Source organism: Corvus brachyrhynchos, unplaced genomic scaffold (genome assembly GCF_000691975.1).
Source record: "Corvus brachyrhynchos isolate BGI_N302 unplaced genomic scaffold, ASM69197v1 scaffold351, whole genome shotgun sequence".
In the NCBI taxonomy this organism is placed as follows: Eukaryota; Metazoa; Chordata; class Aves; order Passeriformes; family Corvidae; genus Corvus; species Corvus brachyrhynchos.
Genome location: NW_008236203.1, coordinates 544162 through 555530, shown reverse-complemented (window position 1 = coordinate 555530; position 11369 = coordinate 544162). Strand labels below are relative to the sequence as shown.

The following is an 11369-nucleotide window of genomic DNA, read 5'->3' as shown; positions in this document are numbered from 1 at the left end:
TTTCCCTGGCTGGTGGAGAGCCTGTTCATCCTGGAGTCAGCCCTGAACTGCAGCTCCCAAACTGCAGCCTGTACTTCGCTGAATTAAGCGGATTTCAGGTGCAGGTGCTGCTCCTGGGGGCGCAGCAGGTGAGTTCTGGTGCTAATACTGAACTGCCTGGTTAGTCCCTGCCTACGAATTAACCGCATGTTGCTCAGCAACAGGACCTGCCTGTGGGAGGAGGTGCCTTCTGCAGGAACTCAAAAGTTGTCTCCTTGAACAAAATTACAGAAAAACGTGCCTTGGCCTTTTGGGGAACTTCCCTTTCTTACAAAGTGTACGCTGGTTGGCCAGTGCAGAGTTTTGGGCTTGCTGAGAAAAACCAGTTTGCTGAAATCTGACTGATTCCTGCAGGGAGCAGCTTTGGGAGAAGCAGCAGCGGGGTTCTTGGGAAGGATGCTGGGGCAGAAGGAGGACAATTTCCAAAGGAAGTCTGGATGTGGAAGGCCCCTGGTGACACACTCTGTGCCCTGGGGCTGGGCCATTTGCCTGTATTTGCAGTAAGCTGTCCCATCTGTCACCTGCAGCTCCGAGCACTCATCCCAAGGTCCCGTCCCACGTCCCTTTCCTGCTCATTGGTGGAGGAACCGCTGCTTTCGCTGCTGCCAGATCCATCCGGGCCCGCGACCCCGGAGCCCGGGTAAGAGCTGTCCTGCTCCAGAGCCCCTGTGTGTGCTCCCATTTGCCTGCTGTTGCTCCAGCTGATGTGTTTCCTGGCCAATTAAAGGTGCTGATTGTGTCTGAAGACCCTAACCTGCCCTACATGCGTCCACCTCTTTCCAAAGAACTGTGGTTTTCCGATGATCCCAACGTGACAGAAACGTTGCGGTTCAAGCAGTGGAATGGCAAGGAGAGGAGGTACGTGGCACTGCAGGTGACAGGGCGCAGGAGAGTGTTTAGTGACGAGGTGACAATGACCAAACTGTTCTTGGGAGAGAACCACCAACCAGTGGAGCACTGAGGAGCAGGGAAGGCTGTGTCGGTGCTGGCAGGGGTTGAAGAATTCTGCTTCCCACCGGGGTTCGCTCAGGACTCGATACCTCTTGAACTTTGCTGTGATTCCCCTTAGACACATCCCTCTATGGGCAGGAGTCCTCTGAAATAAGTTAATAAAGGTGAAGCTCCACAGGTTAGAGCAGAGGTCCAGGGACACGGGATCACACTTGATTTTTTTGACTTCTGTGATTAAGCCTTTCTTGGTGGTTGGATTTGATGATCTTTTCCAACCTGACCAATTCTGTGATTCTGTGATCCAAACCCTCGAACTTCAACAGTGTGAAGACCCTAATTCTTAAAAATAGATAAATAATTGTGGAGCTTGTTATGGATGCACAGAGTTGTCTTTGTCTCATTGGAGCTGCTGAACAGCTGGATTTCTGGTGCCCCAGAGCTAGTGGAACCTGTTTGGTAATGGAGCTTCTCTCAGTATCTATTTCCAGCCGCCGTCTTTCTATGTGCCTGTCGAGGACCTGCCTTCTGTGGAAAATGGTGGGGTGGCAGTTCTGCCTGGCAAGAAGGTGGGTACAGCACTGGCTCTTGTTCCTACAGCTCTTCTAAGCAGAGCCTGCATTCCAAGGTGGTACTGAACCACTGGAGTTGGAGGGGGAGTTGGCTGGGAAGGGAATTTGTATAAGTTTGGGAAAAGTGTGATGGAGCAGAGATTATGCTACTCTGAAGTGAAGTTGGGAGAAGGCAAGAGGAATAGAAGTGAGCTGAGGGAAGATGATAAGGAAGAGAGGTGGATAAGTTTGGAGTCTGGGCATGGGACAAAAATATGTAGACCTTAGAGATGGGGTGTGACAAGTGGGAACTGGGCTGTGTGGGCTGGAGGGTGAGGTGAGGAGAGCACAGAGATCGAGGTAGTGGGTGATGAGGTGAGCAGGAGCACTGTGCCAAAGCAGCAGGAAGGTGGAGAAATTTATGGTGAACCTTCTAACATATTTATATCCTCAGTTTTTTGTATGTTGCTATGATAAATGTCAGTGATTCCTCTTCCTTTTTTCCGCGCCCTGCTGAGCTGTGCTCTGTCTGAGCCCATTTCACACTCAGACCATGGGAAGATCAGCCTGAGCTATGGTGACTCCCAAAGAAGTTGCCTCAATTCCCACTTCCAGTCCTCTCACTTCCCCACTCCTGCCCCCACCCTAAACCTAAAGGTGGGAGAATGTTAATTCCAAGATTGCATCTCTGATCAGCAGTCCATGAAGTGAAGAGCTCGAGCTCAGCTGGGTTCATCTTGCAGGTTGTGCACATGGATGTCAGAGGGAACACGGTGAAGCTCAGTGATGGCACCCAGATATCCTACGACAAATGTCTCATTGCCACTGGTAAGTGTTGGGTTTTTTCTCTTGTTCCTGGTCTTGTGCCAGGCTTTTTATTTCAGTGACATTTAGCTAGAGATAAATTCTCTGGAGTACCTCCCCTGTGGAGCCAAGCTGGGAGAGCTGGGGGGGTCCAGCTTTAAGGTCCCAAACCATTCTGTGATTCTTTGGTTCTGTTTGAGAAGAAGTTTCTGCAGTGTCAAACATGCTGGGGAGCAGTCCTGTGAAGGACAGTTGTGCAGCCAGCCACGCTGGGTTTCTCACCTGCCTTGCATCATCAGCTTTTCTGGGACATTCAGACAGCAGCAGGGATACTGGGATATTCCCATACTGGAGCAGTTTGGGAAGCACGGTTGAGATCCGAGACAGCTTTGCACTGTCTGGATATCCAGTGCCATGGCCGTGGTGTCATTGGTCTCTCTTCTCTCCTCCCTGTGTCCAGGGGGATCCCCAAGAAACCTGCCTGCCATTGAACGAGCAGGAAAGGACGTGCAGAAAAGGCTGACCCTGTTCCGAAAGGTAACCTCAGGTGCTGCCAGCCAGCTGAGGCTCAGTGAGTCAGAGCCACTTGCCACTGCTTTCCGTTTTTAAACTCCTCTGCTTTGGGTCCGGACAGTCCTGCCTTGGCAGTGCCCCCCTCAGACGGTGCCCAGGAATCCATTGGCTGCTTATTCCTTCTCCCAGGCAGGAAACCAGGGTAGAGTCTACTCAACCACTCACCTGCTTGCCTCGGCCCGAGAGCTGTAATAGTGTGTGGATTATGGGGTTTAGGTATTTTTTAAAGTTTCCCTCCTGTGTGACTTTGCTGCACCTTCCAAAGTGAATAAAAGCCATTGAATGTGGCCAAAATCTTCTGGAATTTGCTGCAGAGTTGTTTGTTTTTTTTTTTTTTTGGCAAACTCTACTTTTCTTGAAGATGTGGGATTTGGAAGAAGAAGCATGCAGCCTTCCCTTTAGTCATGTTCAGGGAATGGATTGGGAATAAGAAGGCATATGGGAGTCTTGTGTTCTGTGCTGGACTTGCCCTGAGCTGTGGTCTGCTCAGTGGGGAAGGGAGGGATGGATGCTGTGAGCTGTGGCATCCTTGTACTGGGTGTGCTGTGGGACATTTGAGTTTAGAAGTTTTATTGTAGCTGCCCTTGAAATGTAGGGGGAAATGCAGGCATTTGAGATTTCCTGGACAGGGAAGAGCTTGCACAGACTTAAGGAATCCAGGGAGGTTTTTCTATGCAACAGGCAAACAGGAGGAAGGAGCAACACATGTCCTTTTCCAGGCTGGGGAGAGTCACTCTTATTTCAAAGGGACAGACTGGAGACAAATGCTTTCTGCTGCCATTCCTGTTAGAGAGGATTGGAAATGGGGGTAAATGTTCTTTCAGATCGAGGACTTCCGAAGGCTGGAGAAGATTTCCAGGGAAGTCAAGTCCATCACAATTATTGGTGGTGGATTCCTCGGCAGCGAGCTGGCCTGTGCTCTGGGAAGGAGAGGTGAGTGTGTGTCCCCAGCTGTGACAGGCACTGAGTGGCAGCAGCCTCACATCAGAAACTTCTTTTCACTCCCCAGCTGCTCAGTTTTTGCACAGCCTCTGTCTTTGCCTGAAGGAAACAACACACGGGTGTTTTGTTGGCTGAGGCTCTCCCAGTTTCTCCCTCATTAGCTGCCCAGCAGCCCCTGACCACAGAGGTGGGAGCTCTGCGGGCCAGTGTGAGCTGCAAAGTCATTCCACCCTCTGAAAAGTCACATTTGTTCTCTGTGCTCAAAGCCACCCTCAAACTGATTTTGAGGTAGGAACTGGATGATCTTTAAGGTCCCTTCCAACCAAAAGCATTCCTTAATCCTGTGATTTCAAAAAGGTGGTGAGCAGCTGGATTCTGACTGTCAGTGTGTGAGTAGTGCCTTTATGGTAATTTTAAAAAGTTTTTTGCCAAAATACCAAGCATTTACCCTAAAAGTCTGTTACCTAGAGTTTGCAGGTGTATGAGAAGCAGTGGTCAGTCACTTTGTGACTCCTTGGGAGTCAGAACTCCCAGATTTGGAAACTTCTGTCAAGCTCCTTGTGTAAAGTAAAGCCTGTGTGTCCTGACATCTGCTGCTGCTCTTTATCCTGCTGCTCTGTGCTTCCCTTCCAGCACGAACCCGAGGCCTGGAGGTGATCCAGCTGTTTCCAGAGAACGGCAACATGGGCAAAGTCCTGCCCGAATACCTGAGCAACTGGACCACAGAGAAAGTCCGAAGAGGTGAAGCTGCCGAGTGGGTTTGGGCTGCTGCTGTTGGGCAGCTGCTCCTGGGGACATCCAGTTCCCTTCTGTCTCTGCAGCCTTGGGAAGGCTGGGCCCTGCAAAGTGGCCCAGGTGCAGCACAGGGGAAGTTGTAGTTCAGGCAGCTTGGGCAGCACAGGGCTGCCATGAACCCCTGGCTTCTTGGCAGTTCCTCTGGGAAGGCTGAGCAAGCAGGCTTGCTGATGGCAGTGAGGCTTTCCTTCCCTGTGGCTGTTTCCCTGGAAAGATCTCTGTGCCCGTGCACACACCAGGTGTGTCAGGCCAGGTGCTGCAGTGTTTGGCTGATAATGTCAGTAAGGTCTAAGACACCTTTTTCCATTTGCTGCATTAAGTGCAAAATAATCCTGTGCATTGGGAAGTGGAGGGGGGAGAGGGAGGAGGAATGTCATTGGGTGTGGATTGCAGCGCCTGATACCCACAGGTCTGAGTTAATTTCTTTTTTTGGAAGCTGCTTTGTTGGACCTCTGAGTCTGGCTGTGGCACAGCAATAGGTAATTGAGCGTCCTTAGCTCCTGAACACCTGTTTTAGGGAATTCTTTCGGATGTGGCCTTGTCATCACATGAGATGTACTTTGGATTGTCATTTAAGCAGCTTTCAGACTTTGTATCTGGGTTTCTCCTCGTGCTTCCCCCAGAGCTGCACTAGCACATGCAGCAAAGCTCGGGTGGGCTCTGTCTTGGTTCCTCACCTGGATCTGCCTGCACCAGCCACCTGCTGCAGGTGGGATCTGCCCAGTCCTGGGCAGGCAGTGAGGCAGTGAGGTGTCCTGTGCTCCTTTCCAGAGGGGGTCAATGTCCTGCCCAATGCTGTGGTCAAATCCGTCTCTGTGTCCGGCAACCGGCTGCTGATTAAACTGAAGGACGGCCGGAAGGTAAATGGAAAAGCAGGGAGAGGGCAACATTTGCAGGGGCATGCAGGGAATTAACATCCTAATTCTGCATCCCCAAACAGGTGGAGACAGATCACATTGTGGCTGCGGTGGGGCTGGAGCCTAATGTGGAACTGGCCAAGTCAGCGGGGCTGGAGGTGGACTCCAACTTCGGGGGGTTCCGGGTGAACGCGGAGCTGCAGGCGCGCTCCAACATCTGGGTGGTGAGTGTGGGCACAGCTCTGCTGCTGCTGCTGCTGCAGCGGGACACTCGAGTGGCACGGAGGAGGTGACCGGCGTGAGCAGGAGCGAGTGAGGAGAGTAAGGAGAGCGGTGTAGCGCAGGCCCAGAGCCTGGTCAGGCACTGCAGCCGCCTCGTTGCCGTGGTAACCACGGCGAGTTTGGAATATTTATGCTGTGTAAGAGGAGTTGGGGTAACCTAAAGATAGCCTGGATCACTCGCTTGCATAAGAGTCCCTTGGTGGGCGTTGAGACTTTGATTCCTCTGGAAAACGTAGCTCATGCTGGCTTATTTTTCCAAGGATCGGTGCAAAATGCTGAGAAACTGGGAGTTGTGTAGTCCAGGGAGTGGGATGAGGTAGTGGTGGTGTTCGGGGGTTTGCCAGAAAAACTCGGTTCCTTGTTCCACTTGGTCTCTTCCCGATGTTTTTTTTTGTTTGGGCACTAATGGAAGCTGTCCCTGTCTCGGGGCTCACGGGATGGTTCTCTCCAAGGCAGGGGATGCTGCCTGCTTTTATGACATCAAACTGGGCCGGAGGCGCGTGGAGCACCACGACCACGCCGTGGTGAGCGGGAGACTGGCTGGAGAAAACATGACAGGAGCTGCAAAGCCCTACTGGCACCAGTCCATGTTCTGGTAACGGTCCTTTCCTCTTTGGGGGTTCCTCGCGTGGCCACGTTGCAGGAGCTTGGACAAGATACACCTCGGGAAGTGTCTGTTTCCCAAGAGGAGTGAAACCACCTCAGCAAACACCTTGTACAGCTTCATGTTCCTAAAGCTCAGGGCGGGGGAGGTGTTTGAGCGTTTGCTGCTCTGCCCTCACCTCCCTCAAGTGTTTTTCCTTCCTGCAGATCCCAGTTTCTCCCTGAACGAGTCCCATTCCGCAGAGCAAGGAGCAATACAGAACAGCCCTTTCCTCAGAGCAGACTGATTTACAGGTTGAATCTAGCAGCAGATTTTCTGTTAGGGTTATCTGAAGTTCCCCAGCCCAGTGTGTGGGTCTGAGTGTTGCACTTTGCTGAGCTGATGCTTTAGTAGCAAAGCACTGCTGCATCCAGGTGTACCTGAGAAGTTGTTTTCCAGAGAGAGGTATCAGGAAAATAGGCAATTTTGCTATATTTTCCTGAAGTTCTTTTTAAAACAAAATGAATGAAAACAGAACAACAAAACAACAACAACAAAAAAAAGCCCCACAAAAAATCCAAAAGGCTGCTAGCTCAGCCCAGTTAAAAATTCCAAATCCTGTTTGTTAACAGGATTTCAAATATGGGTAAAAGAGTTCCAGTTTTCTCAGGGAAATCTCCTCAGAAATAGTTATTTATGACCTGCTGTCATTTACCTGAGCTCTTGGTCTGTTCTGCCTGGACTTGGGGCCCAGAGCATTTCTCACTTCACTTTTAAACAAGAAACCAAGCCACAGAATCCTTGAGGTTGGGAAAAACTTCAGAGGTCATCAGGTGCAGCTAAGGACACAGAGACAGCCATTTCCCATTTCCCAGGGGTGTTTTCCCTCGGGATGCTCTCAGCCATGACCAGATGCAGGTGAAGGAGGGCTGTGAGTTGCAGCCCCGTGTTTGTTGGCAGGTGTCACACTGTGCCAGCCCTCACAGAGTGACACTTCCTTCCCCCGTGCTGAAAAGCTGGGAAATGACAGGAATTCCTCATGCATTTTGTCAGCATGCTCAGGATCCCGATCCTCTTGGAGAGAAGGTTGTGTGGAGACCTCGCAGCATCTTCCAGTGTCTGAAGGGGCTGCAAGGAGAGAGGGACTGGAGTGACAGGACAAGGGGGAGTGGCTCCAAACTGACAGAGGGGACATTTAGGTTCAATATATGGAAGAAATCCTTCCCTGGGAGGGTGGGCAGGCCCTGGCACAGGGTGCCCAGAGCAGCTGGGGCTGCCCCTGGATCCCTGGAAGTGTCCAAGGCCAGGCTGGACATTGGGGCTTGGAGCAATCTGGGATAGTGGAAGGTGTCCCTGCCCGTGGTAGAAGAGTGGAATGAGATAGGTTTTGAGGTCCCTTCCAACCCAAATTACTCCATGATCCCTCCTGATCACAGCTGGCATGTTACTGGTGTTCCTTGCAGTGACCCCAGTCTGTGCTGGAGGATTCTGGCAGGGAAGGTCGTGTTGTACATAGATCCAAAGTGGTTTGTGATGCATCTGTTTCCTCAGCATCCTGGGAAACACTTCAGACACCTGGTACTTACTGGTGCCAAACCACAGCTGCTTTGTCTCCTATCAGCACCCCAGTTCAGATCCAGGTGCCCAGTTCAAGGAGGTGTTAGGGCAAGGTGTTCTTCTCTTTAGTCTTTTTTAAATGCTCTCTGAAATACTCACTGAGTGATTGTCCATGCTGCCAAGCCTGGTGTGGATAACAGCACTGCCAGAAGCTGGGAAGTCTCCAGCTGCCTCCCAGGGAGTGGTCCTGAAGGATTTCAGAGTTTTGGTCAGTGAGCTGGTTTTTCTGAAGCTCAGGGCCATGGGTTTGTCATGTCTTGACTCCTTGTTGCACCTGTGTGCACCAAGGACACTCCGTGTATCAGTCAGTGTGTGGGTCAGCCTGTGTCCAGCATCGCCCACGCCACGCTGGAGTAAGGAGTGGAGGATGGATGGATGGATGGATGGATGGATGGATGGATGGATGGATGGAATTGCCTTGGATTTGTCTCAATAATGCTACCAATTTATTTTATTCCCACTTCATTCCTAGGAGTGATCTGGGCCCCAATGTGGGGTACGAAGCCATTGGCCTTGTGGACAGCAGTCTGCCCACAGTGGGAGTGTTCGCCAAGGCGACGGCCAAGGACACCCCAAAAAGTGCAACAGAACAGTCAGGTATGGACTGGGGAGCTCCTGCACGTGCTGGTGTGGGGACCACAGAGTCACCCTGACCTCTGAAAGCATGAGGACACAGCAATCTGCTGTCTCGTTTCTAGAGCAAGCTTTAAAGGCTGGCTTTGATATTAAAATGTGATTAAAACACAACATTCCTCCAAGAACATGTCAGGGAACGCCTCTACTGACATGTAAACTTTCCCAGGGAAGTTTGATCTCCTCTGTGGCAATAAAATGGTCAGTTTGGGATAACAGAGACAGGGATCCAAGCATGTTTATTTTGTATCCGCTGCCTGCAGGAAGCAGACACTGCTGTCCTTTGCATTTGAGGGTGGAAGTTGGGAACTGTCAGTGTTGTGCTCCATGTTGGGATTGTTTCATCCTTTTGTTAATGAAACTTAACTTTTGGGGAACACAACTCAAAGGGAAACATCTCAGGCTCCTGCTCTTGAGTCTGCTCCCATCATCACGTCCTGCACTGGGTGTGTGACTCCTCCTGTCTTTGCCTTAGGGACTGGAATTCGATCTGAGAGCGAAACGGAAGCAGAAGCCTCAGAAGTTCAGATCTCTCAAAGCTCTTCACCAACGCCTCAAGTCCCACAGCAAGGAGAAGATTACGGCAAAGGTGTCATTTTCTACCTCAGGGATAAAGTCGTGGTGGGAATCGTATTGTGGAACATCTTCAACAGGATGCCCATTGCTCGGAAGGTCAGTGCAGGGCGAGGGGGGTTTGCTAGAGCGGGACTTTTCTTGTGGAAAAATCAATCTGCCAATTCAAAGTGACGATAAATAAAGGCAGATGTCCAATGGGAGCACTGCTTGGGTGAATTAGGGGAGCTGTCCCTGTGCTTTTTGGTATGGCCTTCCTTCCTGCCTTCCTTTCCGCCTTCCCTGCCTGTCTTCCTGCCTTCCTCCTTTCCTCCCTCCCATCCTTCCCTCCCTCCCTCCCTCCCTCCCTTAGCAGCCCTTACCCTAAATCCGTGGTCTCTTCATCTTGTCTAAAAGTTGCAGGTTCAAGCCAGGTATCCTGGCTCCAAGTTAGTGCCAGGCTCACCTTTGCAGAGCTGAATCACTTTTTAAAACACTTGCTCTCCCTGGCTGTAAAGGGAAACCCAGAAACAAATCCCACAGGGACGGGAGCTTGGTTTTCCTGCTGTTCCTGTAGGCAGGTGATGGTACATTTAAGACTCCCATGTGAATTTGGGTGTAGAAAGTGCTGTCGTGTTGTGGCTGTCTCAGTCTGGTGCTTCAGAGAGCATCCAAGGAGTTCCTGGCATTGGCTGTGACAGTCCTGCAGCCCTGGCTCTTTATGGGATGTGCAGGATTTAATGTGTTCTCCTTCCTCCAGATCATCAAAGACGGGGAGGAGCACGAGGACCTCAATGAAGTAGCAAAGCTCTTCAACATCCACGAAGACTGAGCTCGGCAGCAGGAACAGCAGGCGCGAGTGGGCTGCTGGCTGTGTGCACCCCTTCACCTTGGGAGCTTCCTGGGAGCACATGGGAATATTCCACTCACCCGAGCCCAGTGTTTGCACCAATAAAGTCAGATTGTTCTAGTCACCTGCTCCCTCCTGCACCGCTGCCTGGCTGGTGAGGAGAGGGGAACGTGCTGCCCACTGGAGTTGGTTTTCCCTTGTGTCAGCCTTGGGGGAGCCTGCAGAACTCCCTCTTTCCTTGCAGGAATTCCCGCTGGGGAGCGAGCAGGCCTGCAGGCTCTCTGCCCCTTCTCCAGCCTGTCGAAACAGACTCGACTTGGGGAAATCAATTACCAATCAAAATCAGAGCAGGATGATGAGAAGTAGAAATCTTAAAAACACTTCCCGCCCCCCCCTTTCTTTCCTGGGCTCTCCATCCTCCCTCCCTCATCGTCACAGGGAGACAGGGAATGAGGGCCATGGTCAGTTCATCACACCTTGTTTCTGTCCCTGCTCCAGGAGAGGGGTCGTAGTCCTTCCCCTGCTCCAGCCTGGGGTCCCTCCCACAGGAGCTATTTCTCCATGAACTTCCCCAGCCTGAGTCCTTCCTGTGGGCTGCAGTTTAATCTTTCATCCCCGAGGTGTCACCACCATCTCTGCTGGGCTCAGCCTTGGCCAGCAGTGGGTGTGTCCTGGAGCTGGTGGTGTTGGCTCTGCCGGACGTGGGGAAAGGTTCTGGCAACTTCTCACAGAGGCCACCCCTGTAGCCCCCTCGCTCCCAAAACCTGGCCATGCAAACCCAACACAACCTGACAACTGCCATGGGTGATGTGGGGCCTCATGGTGCCCTTGGGCCATTGTGACACTGCAGGGCCTCACGACCCCAAGGGGCCATTGTGACACTGCAGGGCCACATCCTGCCCCTGGGGTATTTAAGAAGCCGCCCTGGGGTACCCACTCAAGCAGAACATCTTGCTCAGGAAGCAGCAGCTTCCCAGGACACCTGTGGGAAAGGAGCCATGGAGGAGCAGAACCCAAACCCCCAGAGCCCTGAGGAGAGGCACCAGCTGAGAGATGGAGGGAGAGGCCAACGGGAGGATGGCACCAGGCGTACCAGCTGCCCCTGGGGTATTTAAGAAGCCGCCCTGGGGTACCCACTCAAGCAGAACATCTTGCTCAGGAAGCAGCAGCTTCCCAGGACACCTGTGGGAAAGGAGCCATGGAGGAGCAGAACCCAAACCCCCAGAGCCCTGAGGAGAGGCACCAGCTGAGAGATGGAGGGAGAGGCCAACGGGAGGATGGCACCAGGCGTACCAGCACCCTGCCCGGGCAGCTGCCTGCCCCCCACACCTCTTCCTCCTCCC

The 11369-nt window shown here is 52.2% G+C and overlaps 1 protein-coding gene across 1 annotated transcript in view; it reads left to right on the top strand.

Moving 5' to 3' along the window:
* AIFM1 (apoptosis inducing factor, mitochondria associated 1) overlaps positions 1-10211 on the top strand; it is a 14206-nt gene extending 3995 nt beyond the window's left edge. The window contains exons 3-15 of the mRNA XM_008640877.2: positions 567-679; positions 767-897; positions 1466-1556; positions 2282-2366; positions 2803-2879; positions 3740-3848; positions 4491-4598; positions 5424-5512; positions 5593-5733; positions 6244-6386; positions 8464-8588; positions 9100-9296; positions 9937-10211. Coding sequence (XP_008639099.2) covers positions 567-679; positions 767-897; positions 1466-1556; positions 2282-2366; positions 2803-2879; positions 3740-3848; positions 4491-4598; positions 5424-5512; positions 5593-5733; positions 6244-6386; positions 8464-8588; positions 9100-9296; positions 9937-10008 — 1481 coding nt within the window. The 3' untranslated portion in view covers positions 10009-10211. The remainder of the gene's footprint in view (positions 1-566; positions 680-766; positions 898-1465; positions 1557-2281; positions 2367-2802; positions 2880-3739; positions 3849-4490; positions 4599-5423; positions 5513-5592; positions 5734-6243; positions 6387-8463; positions 8589-9099; positions 9297-9936) is intronic.
* The last annotated feature ends 1158 nt before the right edge of the window (positions 10212-11369 follow it).